The following is a 21,438-nucleotide window of genomic DNA, read 5'->3' as shown; positions in this document are numbered from 1 at the left end:
TGACACACACTAACACACACAGACTGACACACACACTAACACACACTGACACACACACACTAACACACACGCACACACACACACTAACACACACTGACACACACTCACACACACACACTGACACACTGACTCACACACTAACACACACGCTCTAACACACACTCACACACTGACACATACACACTGACACACACACTGACACACACACACTCACACACACACTAACACACACTGACACACTCACACTGACACACACTGACACATACACACACACACTGACACACACTAACACACACACACTAACACACACAGACTGACACACACACTAACACACACTGACACACACACTGACACACACACTCACACATTAACACACACACTAACACACACTGACACACTCACACTAACACACACTGACACACTCACACACACTGACTCACCCGGCGCCAGTGAGGGAGCCAGAGACTTTGAAGATCCTTGGAGCTGCGTGGAGGAACTTGAACTGAACTCTAAACAAATATAAACTTTGTTGATATCGCACCAGATGAGGCCCAACGTGAGACACGGGGACACTGAGACACGGGGACACTGAGACACGGAGACACTGAGACACGGGGACCCTGAGACACGGGGACACGGAGACACGGGGACACTGGGAGACACGGGGACACTGGGAGACACGGAGACACTGAGACACGGGGACACTGAGACACGGGGACACTGAGACACGGGGACACTGAGACACGGAGACACTGAGACACGGGGACCCTGAGACACGGGGACACTGAGACACTGGGAGACACGGGGACACTGAGACACGGGGACACGGAGACACGGGGACACGGAGACTCGGGGACACGGGGACACTGAGACACGGGGACACTGAGACACGGAGACACGGAGACACGGGGACACGGAGACACTGAGACACGGGGACACGGAGACTCGGGGACACGGGGACAGTGGGAGACACGGGGACACTGAGAGACACGGGGACACTGAGACACGGGGACACTGGGAGACACTGAGACACTGAGACACGGGACCCCTGAGACCCTGAGACACGGGGACCCTGAGACACTGAGACACAGGGACACTGAGACACGGGGACCCTGAGACACGGGGACCCTGAGACACTGAGACACAGGGACCCTGAGACCCTGAGACACTGAGATACTGAGACACGGGGACCCTGAGACCCTGAGACACAGGGACCCTGAGACACTGAGACACGGAGACACGGGGACACGGAGACTCTGAGACCCGTAACACCCTGGGTTAAGTCTCCACGGAATCGATTCCACGCGAATCCGATTCCAACTAAACACCATTCGCGGCCCCGCTTCCTGGTGGGCAGGAATCGACGCCACGTCACTCGCGTGGGCGTGGGCCCGGCGAGGATCGATTCCGGGAGTCGTAGTGGAATCGAATCCGTCGCTCCAGCGGCAATGAGAACCGCTGCTGGTGTTTTTTATGAATCGATCAGGGAATCGAATCGCGGGGTTCTGTGTTTACGTGACGTCACCGCAGTAGAAAATCCCGATGAGCTACAAAGCTCTTTAAATTTCGACTTAAAGCTTTTGTGACTGCAAGGATTCATCTTCTTTGGTTCTTTCGGTAAAGTCACCGCCACGTAGAATGAGAATAAAATAATAAATTGATAAAATAAAATAACACAATAAAATTCTCACGACGTTTCGGACACTTTTTTCAAATTTTCTTATTGTGGTTTTCACACCTGATGATGATTGCTTGTGTTGCAGTCGAAACGTCGTGAGAATTGTATTGTTTTATATTTTATTATTTTATTGTTTTCCCTTCTAACGTGGTGGTGACTTTACCGAAAGAACCAAGATTATGAATCCCTGCAGTCACGAAAGCTTTTAATCAAAATTTAAGTGTAAGTTTGTTTAGCTAACTTACTGTATTAGAAGCGACCTTGCCACAAATGATAGCACAGCGAAAGTGGCCTGATCATCATCATCAATCATCACCACGTGCGGCAAATGTTTCGAAGGTAACGACACCACCCCCGGATAGCCGGGCTCTTACGGCTCAGCCACAAGCGTCCAGCACCCCCCCCCCTTACCAACATGGCCGCGCTCAACCCCTGCCTCTCACTCTCGCTCCGATACGTGCTTTTAAAAAAATGGGCCATTGGCCGAAACGTCGCCAATGTTATACGTTGTATAGTTCTTTCAAAGCCACACTCGTTGAGTTTTTGTTGTTGTTGTTGTTGTTTTAAATCGGGGCCGGCTACGGGAGAAATCCTAATGGTCGCTAACCCCTTACCAACATGGCGGCTCTACTCCCTAGCCCCTCCCCCTCTTGCCCCAAGCCCCTCCCCACTCCGCCCAACACCCGCCCAGCACAGCCCCTGCCACCCTGCCCAACCCCTCCCCCGCTTAGCCCCTCCCCCCGACCAGCCCCTCCCCCACCCCGCCCCCTCCCCCGTCCAGTCCCCCGCCCTCCCTCTGCTCAGCCCCTCCCATCCCCTCCCCCACTTCTAGCCCCCCCCACCCCGCCCCCTCCCCTCCCAACCACTCCCACCCCGTTTAGCCCCTCCCCATCCAGCCAAGCCCCTCCCCATCCAGCCAAGCCCCTCCCATCCCGCCTAGCCCTCCCACCCCGCCTAGCCCCACCCTGCTCCTGAGGCGTCTGTGTGTCTGTCTGTGTGTCTGTGTTGTCTTCGTGCGCGCCATGGCCGATATCTCCGAGATGGAGGCGAGAATCGAGGCGCTGGAGCGCGCCCTCTGCGGTGGCCGCCCGCCCGCCAAACGCCTCCAGGTGCCGCTGCAATCCCCGCAACGCTGCTCCGGCTTCGTGTTAAAACCCCGGCCGAGGCCTAGCTCGGCTCGGAGCCTGCTCGCTTGCCTGGCTCGCTCTGCCGCGCCCGGTGCCTCGGTCCCTGTAGATCGGGTAGACATGGGGGGGGGGCATGTTCCGGGGGTGTCTCTTCACAATAAACGTAGAACTCTTTCTTGTTTAGACAGCATCTCTGCGGTGGCCGCCCGCCAAACGCCTCCAGGTGCCGCTGCCACCCGCCCAAAGCAGCAAAGGCTTCGGGTTAAAACCCCTGTCAAGGCCTAGCTCGGCTCGGAGCCTACTCGCTTGCCTGACTCGCTTTGCCGCGCCCGGTGCCTCGGTCCCTGTAGATCGGGTAGACATGGGGGGGGGACGGGGGGGGCGGTTCCGGGGGTGTTTCTTCCCAATAAACGTACAACTCTTTCTTGTTTAGACAGCATCTCTGCGGTGGCCGCCCGCCAAACGCCTCCAGGTGCCGCTGCCACCCGCCCAAAGCAGCAAAGGCTTCGGGTTAAAACCCCTGTCGAGGCCTAGCTCGGCTCGGAGCCTACTCGCTTGCCTGACTCGCTTTGCCGCGCCCGGTGCCTCGGTCCCTGTAGGGGGATCAGGCGTGGGAAGGGGTGGGTTCCCGGTGTGTCTCTTACAAAGTAAACGTAGAACGTTTGATTTAAAGCTTTCGTGACTGCAGGGATTCATATTCTTGGTTCTTTCGGTAAAGTCACCACGTAGAAGGGAAACAATAAAATAATAATAAAAATATAAAACAATACAATTCTCACGACGTTTCGACTACAACACAAGCAATCATCATCAGGTGTGAAAACCACAACAAGAAAATTTGAAAAAAGTTACTTCAAATTATCACGACTGTTTCGACTGCAACAGTCGTGAGAATTGTATTGTTTTATATTTGTATTGTTTTATTATTTCCCTTCTACGTAACTTTACCGAAAGAACCAAGAATATGAAACGTAGAACTGTTTGTTGTTTCGACAGCATCGTTGTCAACAGCATTGTGATGATCAATAGCATCGTCATCAACAGCATTGTGACGATCAATAGCATCATCAACAGCATTGTGATGATCAATAGCATCATCAACAGCATTGTGATGATCAATAGCATCAACAGCATTGTGATGATCAATAGCATCATCAACAGCATTGTGATGATCAACAGCATCATCAACAGCATTGTGATGATCAACAGCATCAACAGCATTGTGATGATCAATAGCATCGTCAACAGCATTGTGATGATCAATAACATCAACAGCATTGTGATGATCAATAGCATCATCAACAGCATTGTGATGATCAATAGCATCGTCAACAGCATTGTGATGATCAATAGCATCATCAACAGCATTGTGATGATCAATAGCATCATCAACAGCATTGTGATGATCAATAGCATCATCAACAGCATTGTGATAATCAATAGCATCAACAGCATTGTGACGATCAATAGCATCATCAACAGCATTGTGATGATCAGTAGGATCATCAACAGCATTGTGACGATCAATAGCATCATCAACAGCATTGTGACGATCAATAGCATCATCAACAGCATTGTGATGATCAATAGCATCATCAACAGCATTGTGACGATCAATAGCATCATCAACAGCATTGTGACGATCAATAGCATCATCAGTAACGACATGATTGCAGCAGGAGTCTTTGCTGATAGGGGTAATGTGAGTGGGTGGTGGTAGTGTAGTGGTTAGCGCTACGCTGCGCATCGAGCGTTTACCGAGTTTGATTCCTGCTCACGGCCAACGCCACCGGTGACGATTATCTGAACCGGTCCTGGGCCTACCCTAGGTCGACTCAGCCTCAAATGAGTACCTGGTGCGGTGTGTAGTAAGCATCGTCACTGGGGAGACAAAGGCGGTCGGGCGTGGTGCTGGCAAACCCACCCCCTCGTGTGCCACAGTGCCGGTAGCCTTCACAGGTGCTGCTCGCTAACAGCACTTGCCCCTACAGCCTGTTAGAGGCTACACGGGGGAGATTTGCCTTTGGTAATGATGATAGTGGTGGTGAATGTTGCGTGAAGGACGCTGCTATCAGGGCAGTTGGGATGCAGTTGCCCCGCCAGCAACAACAGCGGAGGGCAGAGGAGCGACGCTCACAACAACGAGCGGAGCACCGGGCGGCTAAAACGCAGCGAGTTGGCACAGTAGGGGGTACAGCTGGTGGTGCATCTACCGGTCATCTCAGTCAGCCAACCCATGGCACCTGCTGGGTCTGTCCCGTGACCTCTTCCTGCACCTAGCCTGGCACAGTAGGGGGTTACAGCTGGTGGTGCATCTACCGGTCATCTCAGTCGGCCGACCCATGGCACCTGCTGGGTCTGTCCCGTGACCTGTTGCACCTAGCCTGGCACAGTAGGGGGGGTACAGCTGGTGGTGCATCTACCGGTCATCTCAGTCAGCCGACCCGTGGCATTTGCTGGGTCTGTCCCGTGACCTCCTCCTGCCAGCAGCGAGCCCTTCGACACTTTGCGTGGCCTCAAGAGTGCACCTAGGCTGGTACAGGCGTCGTGGTGGCTTCACCGCCACTTAGTGGCGGTCGCAGTCTGTTGTTGTGGGTACCTGGGCACCACCAGTGCCGGATGAAGCTCGTGCGGGGCCCGTAGCACATTAGTAAAGTATTAAAGCTTTCGTGACTGCATAAAATTACTCATTGTGTTTTTCGGTAAAGTGACCTATGTAGAAAAACAATATTGTTGTTTTAACACTGTTGTTTTAAAGGGGCCCCACATAAAAAAAAAAAACACATCAATATTAAAACACGCGCATATTTTTCTTTACTTGCATGGTAAAGTAATTGTATTTTTTCATTTGCCATACAGCCCAAATAATACGACAAGTCACTAACGTTAAATGCACAGTGTAGTACTGCAGTATGAGGGCAAGTGCAGAATCGATGAACCGGAATTGATAGGTTGAAAGCATTTAGCGCGGGGCCCTTGAAAGTGCGGGGGTGGGGAGGGGTGGTGCCTCCTGGCATATCTAGCTACTTTCTTTGATTTAAAGCTTTCGTGACTGCAGTAATTCATATTCTTAGTTCTTTCGGTAAAGTCACGTTGAAGGGAAACAATAAAATAATATAAAAAATATATAAAACAATACAAAATTCTCACGACGTTTCGCAAATAACACAAACGGTCGTCATCAGGTGTGTCGGTTTGCATACATTTATTTATTTTTAAACGGCGTGTTTATTTATTTATTTATGAAAAACGTCAGCGCCACGCGCAGCGATTTGGCAGTTTATTTAGAAGGACGAGTCCATCTATGTCTCCCCCCTCCTCTTTTCAGAACATAGATGGACTAGTCCTTCTAAATAAACTGCCAAATCGCTGCGCGCGTCGCTGACGTTTTTTATAAATAAATAAAACACCGTTTAAAAATAAATACATTAATGCAAACCGACACACCTGATGACGACCGTTTGTGTTATGGTCGAAACGTCGTGAGAATTTTGTATTGTTTTATATATATTTTATTATTTTATTGTTTCCCTTCAACGTGACTTTACCGAAAGAACTAAGATTATAGCTACTTTGTGTTTATTTTTTTTCCGTTTATTTATTTTGGCATAGCCCTGTGAGCCATTCGGCCCTTGAATCGGGTGCAACCGCAACAAACAAAAAAACACAAATACGAACAAGAAAAACATCTTTAAGTGACTTTGTGTGTGACTGTGCAAACAGAAAATCCATGGGGGAAAAAAACAGCAAAATATTAGCACCGTACACCACCAACACTGTGTGCAAAAAATCCCAGTGGGATGCAAAGTCAAACAACAACAACAACCACAATAAAACTTAGATTAAGGCCATCAGTCTTAACGCCGTACTACGACAAAAACAAAACGCGTCCAAACCAAAAAAAAAGTTTTCGAAATCCCCCCAAAAATAAAGCAATAATTGCAACGTAACAGTGATCGCAGGGACTGCGACCGAATTCTTTTACAGTAAACTACGTAAACAACGCGCAACACCAAACCCTAGAGCCATAGCTGGCTGCATGAGTCACTCCACAAACAACAGGAGCATTCAGTCGGAGCACCAAATTCTTCAATGCACCTTGAAAATCTGTGCGCTAAAAATCAAAACACAGGTGATACTTTGCAGCGGTCACCCGGGGCGAAACATTTCATTTGACTTCACGCCAATGAATAGCGGTGGCAGCCGGGGCGGCGGGGTGGTGGTGGAGGTGGTGGTGGTGGTGGTGTACAACTCCTCCCCTAGAGCGGTTTTGAGAGAAGATCTCATTTGCCCGCGATTCAAGCCGCGGTTTATTGGCGGCAAGTAGCATCCCAGACCCCCGCTGGGGCATCGGTAGCCACCGGGGGATAATCCGGGCACCGTTTGGGCGCTCGCGCGGCTATGCGCGTGGAGGAGCGGGTCGGCGCGGCCGGGTTCAGCCTGCCTGTCGGCGCTAGCGGCCCTCACGTCTTGAGCCGCTCGTTGGGCGGCCCGGGGCCTCCAGCGGGCCGGGGCGGAGCACGCAGACGTCACCGGCTCGGTCCGTCGCGAGGGGGGGGTCGTGCTCGCGCCCACCGTTCACGTCGCGGGGGGGGGCGGGGGGGGCACGAACGGCGGTGTTTTTGTCCCTCCTCCTCCTCCTCCCCTTTCTATGCGCAGTGCATCGATGCCCTGACGAAGATTCAGGCGACGTTGGACGCGGCGGCGGGCAAGAGGGAGCGTGTGAGGGCCCTCTTCAAGAAACGTGAGGGACGCCGCTGGGGAGGGGGCGGTGGGGGGGGTTTGTAAGGATGGCCGCGTCGGAGGAGGGGAACCGCTTAAATGCTGGGTTCGAAGCCCGGGCATCAACCCCGCGCGCGTGCGCGCGGGGTTGATGCCTTTCACCGCACCGCTCTTGTTGTGTGCGTGTGTGTGTGTAACGTGTGTGTGTGTGTGTAACGTGTGTGTGTGTGTAACGTGTGTGTGTGTAACGTGTGTGTGTGTAACGTGTGTGTGTGTAACGTGTGTGTGTGTGTAACGTGTGTGTGTGTGTAACGTGTGTGTGTGTAACGTGTGTGTGTAACGTGTGTGTGTGTGTAACGTGTGTCCGTGTGTGTGTAACGTGTGTGTGTGTGTAACGTGTGTGTGTGTGTGTGTGGAACGTGTGTGTGTGTGTAACGTGTGTCCGTGTGTGTGGAACGTGTGTGTGTGTGTGTGTAACGTGTGTGTGTGTGTAACGTGTGTGTGTGTGTAACGTGTGTGTGTGTGTAACGTGTGTGTGTAACGTGTGTGTGTAACGTGTGTGTAACGTGTGTGTGTGTGTCATGCTTGCCGTGTGTGTGTGTGACGTGTGTGTGTGTAACGTGTGTGTGTGTAACGTGTGTGTGTGTGTATGTAACGTATGTGTGTGTGTGTAACGTGTGTGTGTGTGTAACGTGTGTGTCATGCTTGCTGTGTGTGTGTGTAACGTGTGTGTGTGTGTCATGCTTGCTGTGTGTGTGTGTAACGTGTGTGTGTGTCATACTTGCTGTGTGTGTGTGTAATGTGTGTGTGTGTAACGTGTGTGTGTGTCATACTTGCTGTGTGTGTGTGTAACGTGTGTGTGTGTAACGTGTGTGTGTGTGTGTAACGTGTGTGTGTGTGGCATGCTTGTGTGTGTGTAACGTGTGTGTGTGTCATGCTTGACGTGTCTGTCTTGTGCGTGTCGTTTGTGTGTCATTCTTGCTGTGTGTGTGTGTAACATGTGTGTCATACTTGCTGTGTGTGTGTGTGTAACGTGTGTGTGTGTCATGCTTGCCGTGTGTGTGTGTAATGTGTGTGTGTCATACTTGCCGTGTGTGTGTCATGTGTGTGTGTGTAACGTGTGTGTGGCATGCTTGCCGTGTGTATGTGTGTGTAACGTGTGTGTGTGTAACGTGTGTGCGTGTGTGTGTCATGCTTGCTGTGTGTGTGTGTAACGTGTGTGTGTCATACTTGCTGTGTGTGTGTGTGTAACGTGTGTGTGTGTCATACTTGCTGTGTGTGTGTGTGTGTAACGTATGTGTGTGTCATGCTTGCTGTGTGTAACGTGTGTGTAACATGTGTGTGATGTGTGTGTGTGTCATGCTTGCTGTGTGTAACGTGTGTGTAACGTGTGTGTGTGTCATACTTGCTGTGTGTGTAAGTGTGTAACGTTTGTGTGTGGCATGCTTGTTGTGTGTGTGTGTGTGTGACGTGTGTGTGTGTCATACTTGCCGCGTCTATCTTGTGCGTGTTATTCTTGCCGTGTGTGTGTGTCACGTGTGTGTGTAACGTGTGTGTGTCATACTTGCTGTGTGTGTGTGTGTAACGTGTGTGTGATGTGTGTGTGTCATACTTGCCGTGTGTGTGTAACGTGTGTGTCATACTTGCTGTGTGGGTGTGTGTGTGTAATGTGTGTGTGATGTGTGTGTGTCATACTTGCCGTGTGTGTGTAACGTGTGTGTGTGTCATACTTGCCGTGTGTGTGTAACGTGTGTGTGTCATGCTTGCCGTGTGTGTGTGTAGCGTGTGTGTGTGTCATACTTGCTGTGTGTGTGTGTGTAACGTGTGTGTGTGTGTGTGTCACACTTGCTGTGTGTGTAACGTGTGTGTGTCATACTTGCCGTGTGTATGTCACGTGTGTGTGTGTCATACTTGCTGTGTGTGTGTGTCACGTGTGTGTGTGTCATACTTGCCGCGTCTATCTTGTGCGTGTTATTCTTGCCTTGTGTGTGTCACGTGTGTGTGTGTGTGTAACGTGTGTGTGTGTCATACTTGCCGTGTGTATGTCACGTGTGTGTGTGTCACGTGTGTGTGTGTGTGTCATACTTGCCGTGTGTGTGTCACGTGTGTGTCATGCTTGCTGTGTGTGTGTAACGTGTGTGTGTGTGTCACGTGTGTGTGTCACGTGTGTGTGTGTGTCACGTGTGTGTGTGTGTCATGCTTGCCGCCACGTGTGACATTTACATGCGTTGTGTGCCATGCTTTCCGTGTGTGCATCACGTGTGTGTCACGTGTGTGTCACGTGTGTGTGTGTGTGTCACGTGTGTGTCACGTGTGTGTGTCATGCTTGCCGCCACGTGTGACATTTACATGCGTTGTGTGCCATGCTTTCCGTGTGTGTGTCACGTGTGCGTCACGTGTGCGTCACGTGTGCGTCACGTGTGTGTGTCACGTGTGTGTCACGTGTGCGTCACGTGTGTGTCACGTGTGTGTCACGTGTGTGTCAGTGGATGAGTTGCTGCGGGTGCTGGAGCCTGGGCAGTCCCCGTCTCCTGCGGTTCCTGACTCCGTCAAACTCCAGATCGTCTTCTCGGGTGCCACACTTGCGGAGACGCAGACACGTGGAGACACGCAGACACGCACACGGAGACACGCACACGGAGACACGCACACAGAGACACGCACACACAGACACGCACACGGAGACACGCACACGGAGACACGCACACAGAGACACGCACACACAGACACGCACACGGAGACACGCACACGGAGACACGCACACGGAGACACGCACACGGAGACATGCACACGCAGACACGCACACGTGGAGACACGCACACAGAGACACGCACACACAGACACGCACACGGAGACACGCACACGCAGACACGCACACAGAGACACGCACACGGAGACATGCACACGCAGACACGCACACGTGGAGACACGCACACGTGGAGACACGCAGACACGCACACGCAGACACGCACACGGAGACACGCACACGGAGACACGCACACGGAGACACGCAGACACGCACACGGAGACACGCACACACAGACACGCACACGCAGACACGCACACGGAGACACGCACACGCAGACACGCACACGCAGACACGCACACGCAGACACGCAGACACGCACACGGAGACATGCACACGCAGACACGCACACGCAGACACGCACACGGAGACACGCAGACACGCACACGGAGACACGCACACGGAGACACGCACACGGAGACACGCACACGGAGACACGCAGACGCAGACACGCACACGGAGACACGCACACGGAGACACGCACACGGAGACACGCAGACGCAGACACGCACATGGAGACACGCACATGGGGACACGCACACGCAGACACGCACACGGAGACACGCACACGGAGACACGCACACGGAGACACGCACACGGGGACACGCAGACACGCACACACAGACGCAGACACGCACACGGAGACACGCACACGCAGACACGCACACGGAGACACGCACACGCAGACACGCACACGGAGACACGCAGACACGCACACGGAGACACGCAGACACGCACACGGAGACACGCACACGGAGACGCGCACACGGAGACACGGAGACACACACGGAGACACGCACACGGAGACACGCACACGCAGACACGCACACGCAGACACGCACACACAGACACGCACACACAGACACGCACACACAGACACGCACACGGAGACACGCACACGGAGACACGCACGCATATCAATGATGTCGGCTGGGGCAAGATGGTTACATGGGGGATCTTTATCTTTGTTGTGCCTGCCTGCCTGCGCGTGTGTGTGTGTGTGTGCGTGTGTGTGTGTGTGCGTGTGTGTGTGTGTGCGTGTGTGTCCGTGTGTGTGTGTGTGCGTGTGTGTGTGTGCGTGTGTGTGTGTGTCCGCGTGTGTGTCCGCGTGCATGCGCGTGTGCGCGCGTGTGCAGGAGAGTCGACGTTAAAGACCCAGGCGGGGCTGCTGGAGGAGGTGGAGCAGCTGATTCCTCTGCTGGAGAGCCAGTCCCTGCAAGGTGGCTCGCCGTGCACGTGATCATTATCTTCCGTTGTAAATGAAGCCCTTAATCTGCGTGTCTAAGCATTAGCTAGAGGGTGCTTCCCGACGAGGTAGGAAGAGCTGACTTTTGCTACACAGTTCGCTTTCTTAGGCCACAAACAACCGGAGAGGGAGAGAGAGAGAGAGAGAGCGAGAAAAAAATCAGAAAATCCCGGGCTAGCTTTCATTTCGAGGCCGGCCAAATATCTACCGCGAGGAACACGTTTTGTGTGCCTGGTGTCACTCGGTAAACCCTTCGACGTTGCAACGTTGCAACAACGCGTTGTACGGCAGTTGAAGTGACAGCGGGAACCGTCGATGGGGTTCTGTCTTTCGTTGTTCTTGAGATGTTTCAGATTCCAGCGAGGTTTTTTTTTAAAACGACAGCAAAAACGCTCACCGTACGGCGTTCACATCCGGAATCATCCGGCAACGGTATGAGCGTCCCCTCCCCGGAGACCATTAAGTTAATTAACGTCATATTTTTAGCTCTTTCGGTAAAGTCACGTTGAAGGGAAACAATAAAGTAATAAAATATATATAAAACAATAAAAAAATTCTCACGACGTTTCGACCATAACACAAACGGTCGTCATCAGGTGATGAGAATTTTTATTGTTTTATATGTATATTTTATTATTTTATTGTTTCCCTTCAACGTGACTTTGCCGAAAGAGCTAAAAATATGAATTACTGCAGTCACGAAAGCTTTAAATCAAAAAATTCATTAACGTCGCTTTTTTTTTTCGTTCATTCTAATTACAATTCAACCCCTTAAAAAAAAAGTTTAGTCTTTTTTTTTTTTAAACAATTAGCACCTTAATTACTCTCACGCAGCTTTAAAGGTCGCGGTCTGAGCTTGGCTCTGTTTCACTCCAGCGCTGCCCTCCGGACAGTCCGGTCCCTTCACCTGATGAAGGCCGCTTGTGTTGCGGCCGAAACGTCGTGAGGATTTTTGTTGTTTTTATTTGTTTTTACCTACGTCACTTCGCCGAATAGAACCACACAGAACGGTTTTATGAACAACGTTGTTTCACTCGCGCTCGGGAGGTACTTCAGCGGAGCCCGAGACACGCAGCGGTTTTGACCTACGCGCAAATATATCGACCTCCACGTACATGCGTATAAAAGGCAAGCAAAGCTGTGATTGCGTGCGTCTGTTCAAAACGTTGAGCGTACTCCCCGACATGCAGGACTGTGCACCATGCAAACGTTATATTGGGGAGGGGGAGCTCACATGATGCGTTTTATTTTTCGCGCGGCAAGTAAGCTCTGACGTCGCATCCGTTGCGTGACCCTCGCACGCGGAAGCGTCACGCAGGGTTAGCGCCGCGCTACGAACCCGGCGACCCGGGTTCGATTCCCGCTCACGGCCACCGACACCGCCGGTGACGATTGTCATCTGAACCGGTAACCCGGGCCTCCCCCTGGGTCGACTCGGCCTCAAACGAGTACCCGGTGCGGTGTGTAAACATCGCCACTGGGGAGACGGAAGGCGCTCGGGGGGGCGCGGGTGCTGGTGGCCACCCACCCGCTCGTAGTGAATGAGCCGTCCGTGCAGAAATTGTGATCGCCTGAAAGGAGGCAGTTCATCGGTGAATTGATGCCGATGTCGGCACAGGCAATGCATTGCCGCCGGTTCTGAGTGCGCGTGCAACGGAATTGGGGATTGATTGGACGACGGGAAGTAGGCCAGCTTGTGGTTGCAAGATTTGGCCAGGGCAAAAACGCAGGCGAGGTTAAATAATAAAACCGGGTGAAGAAGGGAACCGAATCTTCAGGTTGGGCGGTTTCACGAGGGCGAGAACGCCTTCGATTGGAAGAGGTTTGAGTCACGCCGCTCGCTTGCTTGGGGGCGTTGTGGCCGCCAGCACCGGACCAGCGGCAGCGCGGATTCCCCGCTCGCTGAAGGTGGCTCACGGTTCGAATCCCAGCGGCGTGACCCGGTTAATGCCGCCGCCGCCGCTGAAGCTGAAGCTGCCGCCGCTGCTGCTACTGCTGCTGCTGCTCCATCTACTGCTGCTGCTGCTCCAGCTGCTGCTACTGCTGCTGCTGCTTCAGCTGCTGCTGCTGCTGCTACTGTTGCTACAGCTGCTGCTGCTACTGCTGCTACAGCTGCTGCTGCTACTGCTGCTGCTCCAGCTGCTGCTGCTGCTACTGCTGCTACAGCTGCTGCTGCTACAGCTGCTGCTGCTGCTACTGCTGCTGCTGCTACTGCTGCTGCTCCAGCTGCTGCTACTACTGCTGCTGCTACTGCTGCTCCAGCTGCTGCTACTGCTGCTGCTACTGCTGCTGCTACTGCTACTACTACTACTGCTGCTGCTGCTCCAGCTGCTACTGCTGCTCCAGCTGCTGCTGCTGCGGTTGTGCATTAACCGTGAAAGCTGCTTCACCGCGGCGGTTGAAAGAAATTCCCGTCGTCGCGCTCCGAACGCGAGGATGGGTGCCGTGCGTGCGTGTGTGTGTGCGTGTGTGTGTGTGCGTGCATATGTGTGTGTGCGTGCGTGCGTGCGTGTGTGTGCGTGCGTGTGTGTGTGCGTGTGTGTGTGCGTGCATATGTGTGTGTGCGTGTGTGTGTGCGTGCGTGCGTGCGTGTGTGTGCGTGCGTGTGTGTGTGCGTGTGTGTGTGCGTGCGTGTGTGCGTGTGTGTGTGTGTATGTGTGCGTGCGTGCCCGGCGAAAACCCCCGTGGTTGTGTGCGCGTGTCCGTCTGTCGTGCAGCGATCCCTGGCTACTCGGGGCAGCTGCAGGCGCTCACCCAGGTCCACGTGCGTCAGCAGGTGAGTGGGCAGGCGGCGTGGGAATGGCGGTGGAAGGGCGGTGGAGGGGCTCCCTTTTGGGAGGAGAGTTTGTGCGTGTGATGTGGTGTACGGTTGTTCGTGGGTTCGATCCCGACCCTGACGATGCCTGCTGCTGTTTATGTCGAGTCCGCGTCTCTCTCTCTCTCATCATCATCATCACGGTGGCTAGGAGATGTTGACTACCTCGCCTGGTCTACAGGAGGTCGTGGGTTCCATCCCGACCCTGACGATGTCTGCTGCTGTATTTGTGGAGTCCGCATCTCTCTCTCTCATCATCACGGTGGCTAGGCGATGTTAACTACCTCGCCTGGTCTACAGGAGGTCGTGGGTTCGATCTCGACCCTGACGATGCCTGCTGCTGCTGCTGTATATTTGGAGTCTGCGTCTCTCTCTCTTATCATCATCATGGTGGCTATGAGATGTTAACTACCTCGCCTGGTCTACAGGAGGTCGTGGGTTCGATCCCGACCCTGACGCCTGTATCATTGGAATTTCCACGTGTCTCTCTCTCTCATCATCATCACGGTGGCTATGAGATGTTGACTACCTCGCCTGGTATACAGGAGGACGTTGGCTTACCTGACGATGCCTCTGCATTTGGGGCGTTCTCCCCGTGGTCCGCGCGGATTTTTCTCCGGGTCCTCCCGGTTTCCCCCTCCACATTTAGATTCAGCATCACGCGTGTTTGCCCAACTCCCTCGTGTGCCGCAGTGCCGGTAGCCTTCATAGGCGACGCTACTCGCTGACAGCACTTGCCCCAGCAGTGTGTTAAGGCTGCACGGGGGATCTTTGCCCTTGCAGGACGAGTGTGCGGCGGTGGAGAATGAGGTGAAGACGCTGGTGGAGGAATACAACCGGACGGTAAACAACAACAGAAACAACAACAGCAGAAACAACAACAGGCGCCATTCCGGAGGGGTGCATTCACTCACGCTCCCCCTGCCACCCACTCACCGAGCCACTCACCAAGCCCCACTCCAACATTTACAATTTTAGTGTAGTGTATAGTGTAGTGTAGTCTGTAGTGCAGTGTGTAGTGCAGTGGATAGTGTAGTGTATAGCGTGTAGTGTATAGTGTAGTGTATAGTGTAGTGTATAGTGTAGTGTGGTGTGTAGTGTAGTGTGGTGTGTAGTGTATAGCGTGTAGTGTATAGTGCAGTGTGTAGTGCAGTGTATAGTGCAGTGTATAGTGTAGTGTATAGTGTAGTGTGGTGTGTATGTATAATGTAGTGTATAGTAGTGTATAGTGTAGTGTATAGTAGTGTATAGTGTAGTGTGGTGTGTATGTATAATGTAGTGTATAGTGTAGTGTATAGTGTAGTAAACTCACAACATTGACTATTCGAGTGGCCGTGACGTTCCGCCGGTAGTCATGAACCCCCCCCCCCCCCCCCGTTACCCAGTTCGTTTGTTCCCCATCACCCCCCCGACCTACCCCCCCCCCCCCCCCCCCGCGGGAGGGCGTGACGTCAAAAGAATCCCCGTGACGCCGTTCGCAAGAGCGGCGGCTGGCTGCCACGTGCCAAATTTACGTAATAAGCGTGCCGCCGAATCGTCACTCAATTTGGATCGCGCTACGAGCGGCAATCATCGCCCCCCCCCCCCCACGACAACCTGACAGGGACCCCTCCTGGAAAGAGCTGTGGTTATATAGCAGTGGCCCCTACCCGTGGTAGATGATGAACGATTTCACCCAATCGCCGATGCACTCGCTTCCCCGACAATCCCCCTTGTGGCTGCCGTAACCCCATCTCCGTCACTTCCCCCTCCGCCTCTGCTGGCCCTGCCTTTGCAACCCTGATCCCCCGTTCCACCGCCTGTGCTACCTCTCCCCACCGCCCCGTTGTGACCCCCGCGTGCTGCCCGCATGCCACTCCAATACTGCAAACACGCCACTCCTATACTGCAAACACGCCACTCCTACACTGTCCACTTGCCACTCCTACACTGTCCACTTGCCACTCCTATACTGTCCACTTGCCACTCCTATACTGTCCACTTGCCACTCCTACACTGTCCACTTGCCACTCCTATACTGTCCACTTGCCACTCCTATACTGTCCACTTGCCACTCCTATACTGTCCACTTGCCACTCCTATACTGTCCACTTGCCACTCCTATACTGTCCACTTGCCACTCCTATACTGTCCACTTGCCACTCCAATACTGCAAACACGCCACTCCTACACTGTCCACTTGCCACTCCTATACTGTCCACTTGCCACTCCAATACTGTCCACTTGCCACTCCTATACTGTCCACTTGCCACTCCTATACTGTCCACTTGCCACTCCTATACTGTCCACTTGCCACTCCTATACTGTCCACTTGCCACTCCTATACTGTCCACTTGCCACTCCTATACTGTCCACATGCCACTCCTATACTGTCCACTTGCCACTCCTATACTGTCCACTTGCCACTCCTATACTGTCCACTTGCCACTCCTATACTGTCCACTTGCCACTCCTATACTGTCCACATGCCACTCCTATGCTGTCCACTTGCCACTCCTATACTGTCCACTTGCCACTCCTATACTGTCCACATGCCACTCCTATACTGTCCACATGCCACTCCTATACTGTCCACTTGCCACTCCTATACTGTCCACTTGCCACTCCTATACTGTCCACATGCCACTCCTATACTGTCCACATGCCACTCCTATACTGTCCACTTGCCACTCCAATACTGCAAACACGCCACTCCTATACTGTCCACTTGCCACTCCTATACTGTCCACTTGCCACTCCTATACTGTCCACTTGCCACTCCAATACTGCAAACACGCCACTCCTATACTGTCCACTTGCCACTCCTATACTGTCCACTTGCCACTCCTATACTGTCCACTTGCCACTCCAATACTGCAAACACGCCACTCCAATACTGTCCACTTGCCACTCCTATACTGTCCACATGCCACTCCTATACTGTCCACTTGCCACTCCTATACTGTCCACTTGCCACTCCTATACTGTCCACTTGCCACTCCTATACTGTCCACTTGCCACTCCTATACTGTCCACTTGCCACTCCAATACTGTCCACTTGCCACTCCTATACTGTCCACTTGCCACTCCTATACTGTCCACTTGCCACTCCTATACTGTCCACTTGCCACTCCTATACTGTCCACATGCCACTCCTATACTGTCCACTTCCCACTCCTATACTGTCCACTTGCCACTCCTATACTGTCCACTTGCCACTCCTATACTGTCCACTTGCCACTCCTATACTGTCCACTTGCCACTCCTATACTGTCCACATGCCACTCCTATACTGTCCACTTCCCACTCCTATACTGTCCACTTGCCACTCCTATACTGTCCACTTGCCACTCCTATACTGTCCACTTGCCACTCCTATACTGTCCACTTGCCACTCCTATACTGTCCACTTGCCAGTCCTATACTGTCCACTTGCCAGTCCTATACTGTCCACTTGCCACTCCTATACTGTCCACATGCCACTCCTATACTGTCCACATGCCACTCCTATACTGTCCACTTGCCACTCCTATACTGTCCACATGCCACTCCTATACTGTCCACTTGCCACTCCTATACTGTCCACTTGCCACTCCTATACTGTCCACATGCCACTCCTATACTGTCCACTTCCCACTCCTATACTGTCCACTTGCCACTCCTATACTGTCCACTTGCCACTCCTATACTGTCCACTTGCCACTCCTATACTGTCCACTTGCCACTCCTATACTGTCCACATGCCACTCCTATACTGTCCACTTCCCACTCCTATACTGTCCACTTGCCACTCCTATACTGTCCACTTGCCACTCCTATACTGTCCACTTGCCACTCCTATACTGTCCACTTGCCACTCCTATACTGTCCACTTGCCAGTCCTATACTGTCCACTTGCCAGTCCTATACTGTCCACTTGCCACTCCTATACTGTCCACATGCCACTCCTATACTGTCCACATGCCACTCCTATACTGTCCACTTGCCACTCCTATACTGTCCACATGCCACTCCTATACTGTCCACTTGCCACTCCTATACTGTCCACTTGCCACTCCTATACTGTCCACTTGCCACTCCTATACTGTCCACTTGCCACTCCTATACTGTCCACTTGCCACTCCTATACTGTCCACTTGCCAGTCCTATACTGTCCACTTGCCACTCCTATACTGTCCACTTGCCAGTCCTATACTGTCCACATGCCACTCCTATACTGTCCACTTGCCACTCCAATACTGTCCACTTGCCACTCCTATACTGTCCACATGCCACTCCTATACTGTCCACTTGCCACTCCTATACTGTCCACTTGCCACTCCTATACTGTCCACATATTACTCCTATACTGTCCCCATGCCACTCCTATACTGTCCCCATGCCACTCCTATACTGTCCCCATGCCACTCCTATACTGTCCACTTGCCACTCCTATACTGTCCACATGCCACTCCTATACTGTCCACTTGCCACTCCTATACTGTCCACTTGCCAGTCCTATACTGTCCACTTGCCACTCCTATACTGTCCACTTGCCACTCCTATACTGTCCACTTGCCACTCCTATACTGTCCACTTGCCACTCCTATACTGTCCACTTGCCACTCCTATACTGTCCACATGCCACTCCTATACTGTCCACTTGCCACTCCTATACTGTCCACATATTACTCCTATACTGTCCACATGCCACTCCTATACTGTCCACTTGCCACTTCTATACTGTCCACTTGCCACTCCTATACTGTCCACTTGCCACTCCTATACTGTCCACTTGCCACTCCTATACTGTCCACATGCCACTCCTATACTGTCCACTTGCCACTCCTATACTGTCCACATGCCACTCTTATACTGTCCACTTGCCACTCCTATACTGTCCACATGCCACCCCTATACTGTCCACTTGCCACTCCTATACTGTCCACATGTCACTCCTATACTGTCCACATGCCACTCCTATACTGTCCACTTGCCACTCCTATACTGTCCCCATGCCACTCCTATACTGTCCACTTGCCACTCCTATACTGTCCACATGCCACTCCTATACTGTCCACATGCCACTCCTATACTGTCCACGTACCACTACTATACTGTCCACGTACCACTACTGTCTACATGCCACTCCTATACTGTCCACTTGCCACCCGTGCTACAACCGTTGCTGCCCTTTGCTGCCCCCCACACACCCCCGCCCCCCCCCCCCCCCCACCACGGAGCAGCTGCTGCTGCTGTCGCGTCAGTTTGTGCAGTGGGACGAGGAGCTGACGCGCGTCGAGGTGGCGCGAGGCGCCCGCAGGGTGCTCGACTGACGAGGGCCGAGAACCCGTGGCGTCGCCCGACCGAGCACCCACCCACGGCACTCTGCACACGCACGCGGACACACGGCACACGCGCACGGCACGCAGAGACGCAGGCAAAGGTGCCCCCCCACCACGCCCCTGCCCGTGTGGCCCCCGGCTACTTCCGTTGGGACTTCTTTCGCGCCGCACGCGGCCAAGCCGTGCCCCAACGCGCGCCGCACCGGGTACTCACTTCGGACCGAGTCGACCTAGGGGAGGCCCCGGACCGGTTCAAGGTGTTCGCCGTCCTTCGAACTTGGGTCGTCTGCCGCATGGCAACGTCACCCGCCAACATCCCCCCCCCCCCCCCCCCCTTACTGGCAGACGAACGCCTGCTCGTCTTGTTCTGCGCAGAGACAGCTGCCACTGGGGGTGCCCCGCACGGTAGCAATCGCTCACACTCATTACACTCCACACTCCCCCCCCCGCCAACCCCACTGGCAGAACCTACAAACTCCAATATAAGCTCATGATACTGGTGTTTTATTTGGGTTCGATCGCGTGAATATATAAATGTTGTGTCGTTAAAGCCGCCACCACCCGACACAGCCAATTAGTAAGGGGGTTTGTCACGTGAACAGAACGCGGCCAATTCGTCACTAGCACAGCACTAACCGGGTTTGTGTTGTGGGAGCTGTACTAGTCTCGAATTGGCATGTTCTATTTACGTGACAAACCTTACGAATTGGCTGTTGTTAGCAAGGGGGTTTGTCACGTGAGCAGAACGCGGCCAATTCGTCACTAGCACAGCACTAACCGGTTGTGTGTTGGAGAGCCACAACGTTTACAGTCTTGAGTATCGTGACGTTTCGCCAGTCATTACAACCACCAGCTTTATCAGGCGACAGCCACATTTGTGGAGAAGCCCTCCGCCTGTTTTCGTTCCTTATGCAGAGGCGTCGATGTGATGACCACGCTTGTGCAAAGTGGTGGTGGTGGTGGCGGCTGGGGGGGGGAGGTGGGAATCGACGTACAATCTGCGAGCCACGTGATCTTGTACTTGCTTGTCCATTGTGTTGTACTGAAATAGCCCCGTACCAACGGTGATCCCGATCCATGGAAAGCTCGCCCCGGGGTTGGGAGTCGAACCCCCGGTCGCCGCCGTGCTTTACGGCCCTGCCGCCCCGCCGCCCCCGGCGATCGATCGATTACGACGATTTGGGTCGGGCCAAGTCCGCCGAGCTCGGGCGAGGAGTCGAACGCGTGGCCTGCGCTCCGTATTTATCAAATAAAAGGCCGATGGCGATGAGGCGCGATCTGCCCCCTCGTTCGTTACGGGTGCGCGAGCGGGACGGGCGCCGGGGTCGATAGCGGACGTCCGGCGACGCCCCTGGCGCGGTTTCGAGTCGGCGAGGATCTCCTTGCGCCTGTCCCGTGCTGGTCGCGGCGCTGGAACGTTCTCCGGGGCTGGCTGCAGGTTTCGCACGCCGCGTTTGACGAGCCTTCGCTGAAGGCGTTGGCCGACTGCAGGGATTCGTATCCCGATGACGATCGCCTGTAGTTGCGTTGTGATCGAAACGTCGTAGTTGTTTTTGTTGTGTCTTTGTGTTGTCTCCGCTTGTGTATCTGCCTTTGTGTCTTGGCTTGGGTTTGTGTCTCTGTGCTGTCCTCTGCCTGTGTGTGGGCCTTGGTGTTTCCGAGTGTGTGCTGCTGGCGCCCCCACTTTGCTCCATGCATACTTCATGCTAAATTTTCCCATTGTCTCTCAGCCTTACCTTCT

General features: G+C 53.3%; 1 protein-coding gene across 1 annotated transcript; it reads left to right on the top strand.

Moving 5' to 3' along the window:
• The first annotated feature begins 2,609 nt into the window (after positions 1-2,609).
• On the top strand, positions 2,610-20,972 carry LOC116956802 (dynactin subunit 3). The gene is made up of 7 exons (XM_076058011.1): positions 2,610-2,787; positions 7,465-7,549; positions 10,014-10,100; positions 11,470-11,553; positions 14,297-14,355; positions 15,178-15,237; positions 19,599-20,972. Exons 1-7 carry the CDS (start codon positions 2,701-2,703, stop codon positions 19,686-19,688), a joined length of 552 nt encoding a protein of 183 aa, XP_075914126.1. The 5' UTR covers positions 2,610-2,700; the 3' UTR covers positions 19,689-20,972.
• The last annotated feature ends 466 nt before the right edge of the window (positions 20,973-21,438 follow it).

Source organism: Petromyzon marinus (assembly GCF_048934315.1).
Source record: "Petromyzon marinus isolate PM22_M1 ecotype Great Lakes invasive population chromosome 67 unlocalized genomic scaffold, UKy_Petmar_22M1.pri1.0 chr67_unloc.4, whole genome shotgun sequence".
Lineage (NCBI taxonomy): Eukaryota > Metazoa > Chordata > Hyperoartia > Petromyzontiformes > Petromyzontidae > Petromyzon > Petromyzon marinus.
Note: the sequence above shows the minus strand (reverse complement) of the source record. Positions and strands in the feature narration are given on the sequence as shown.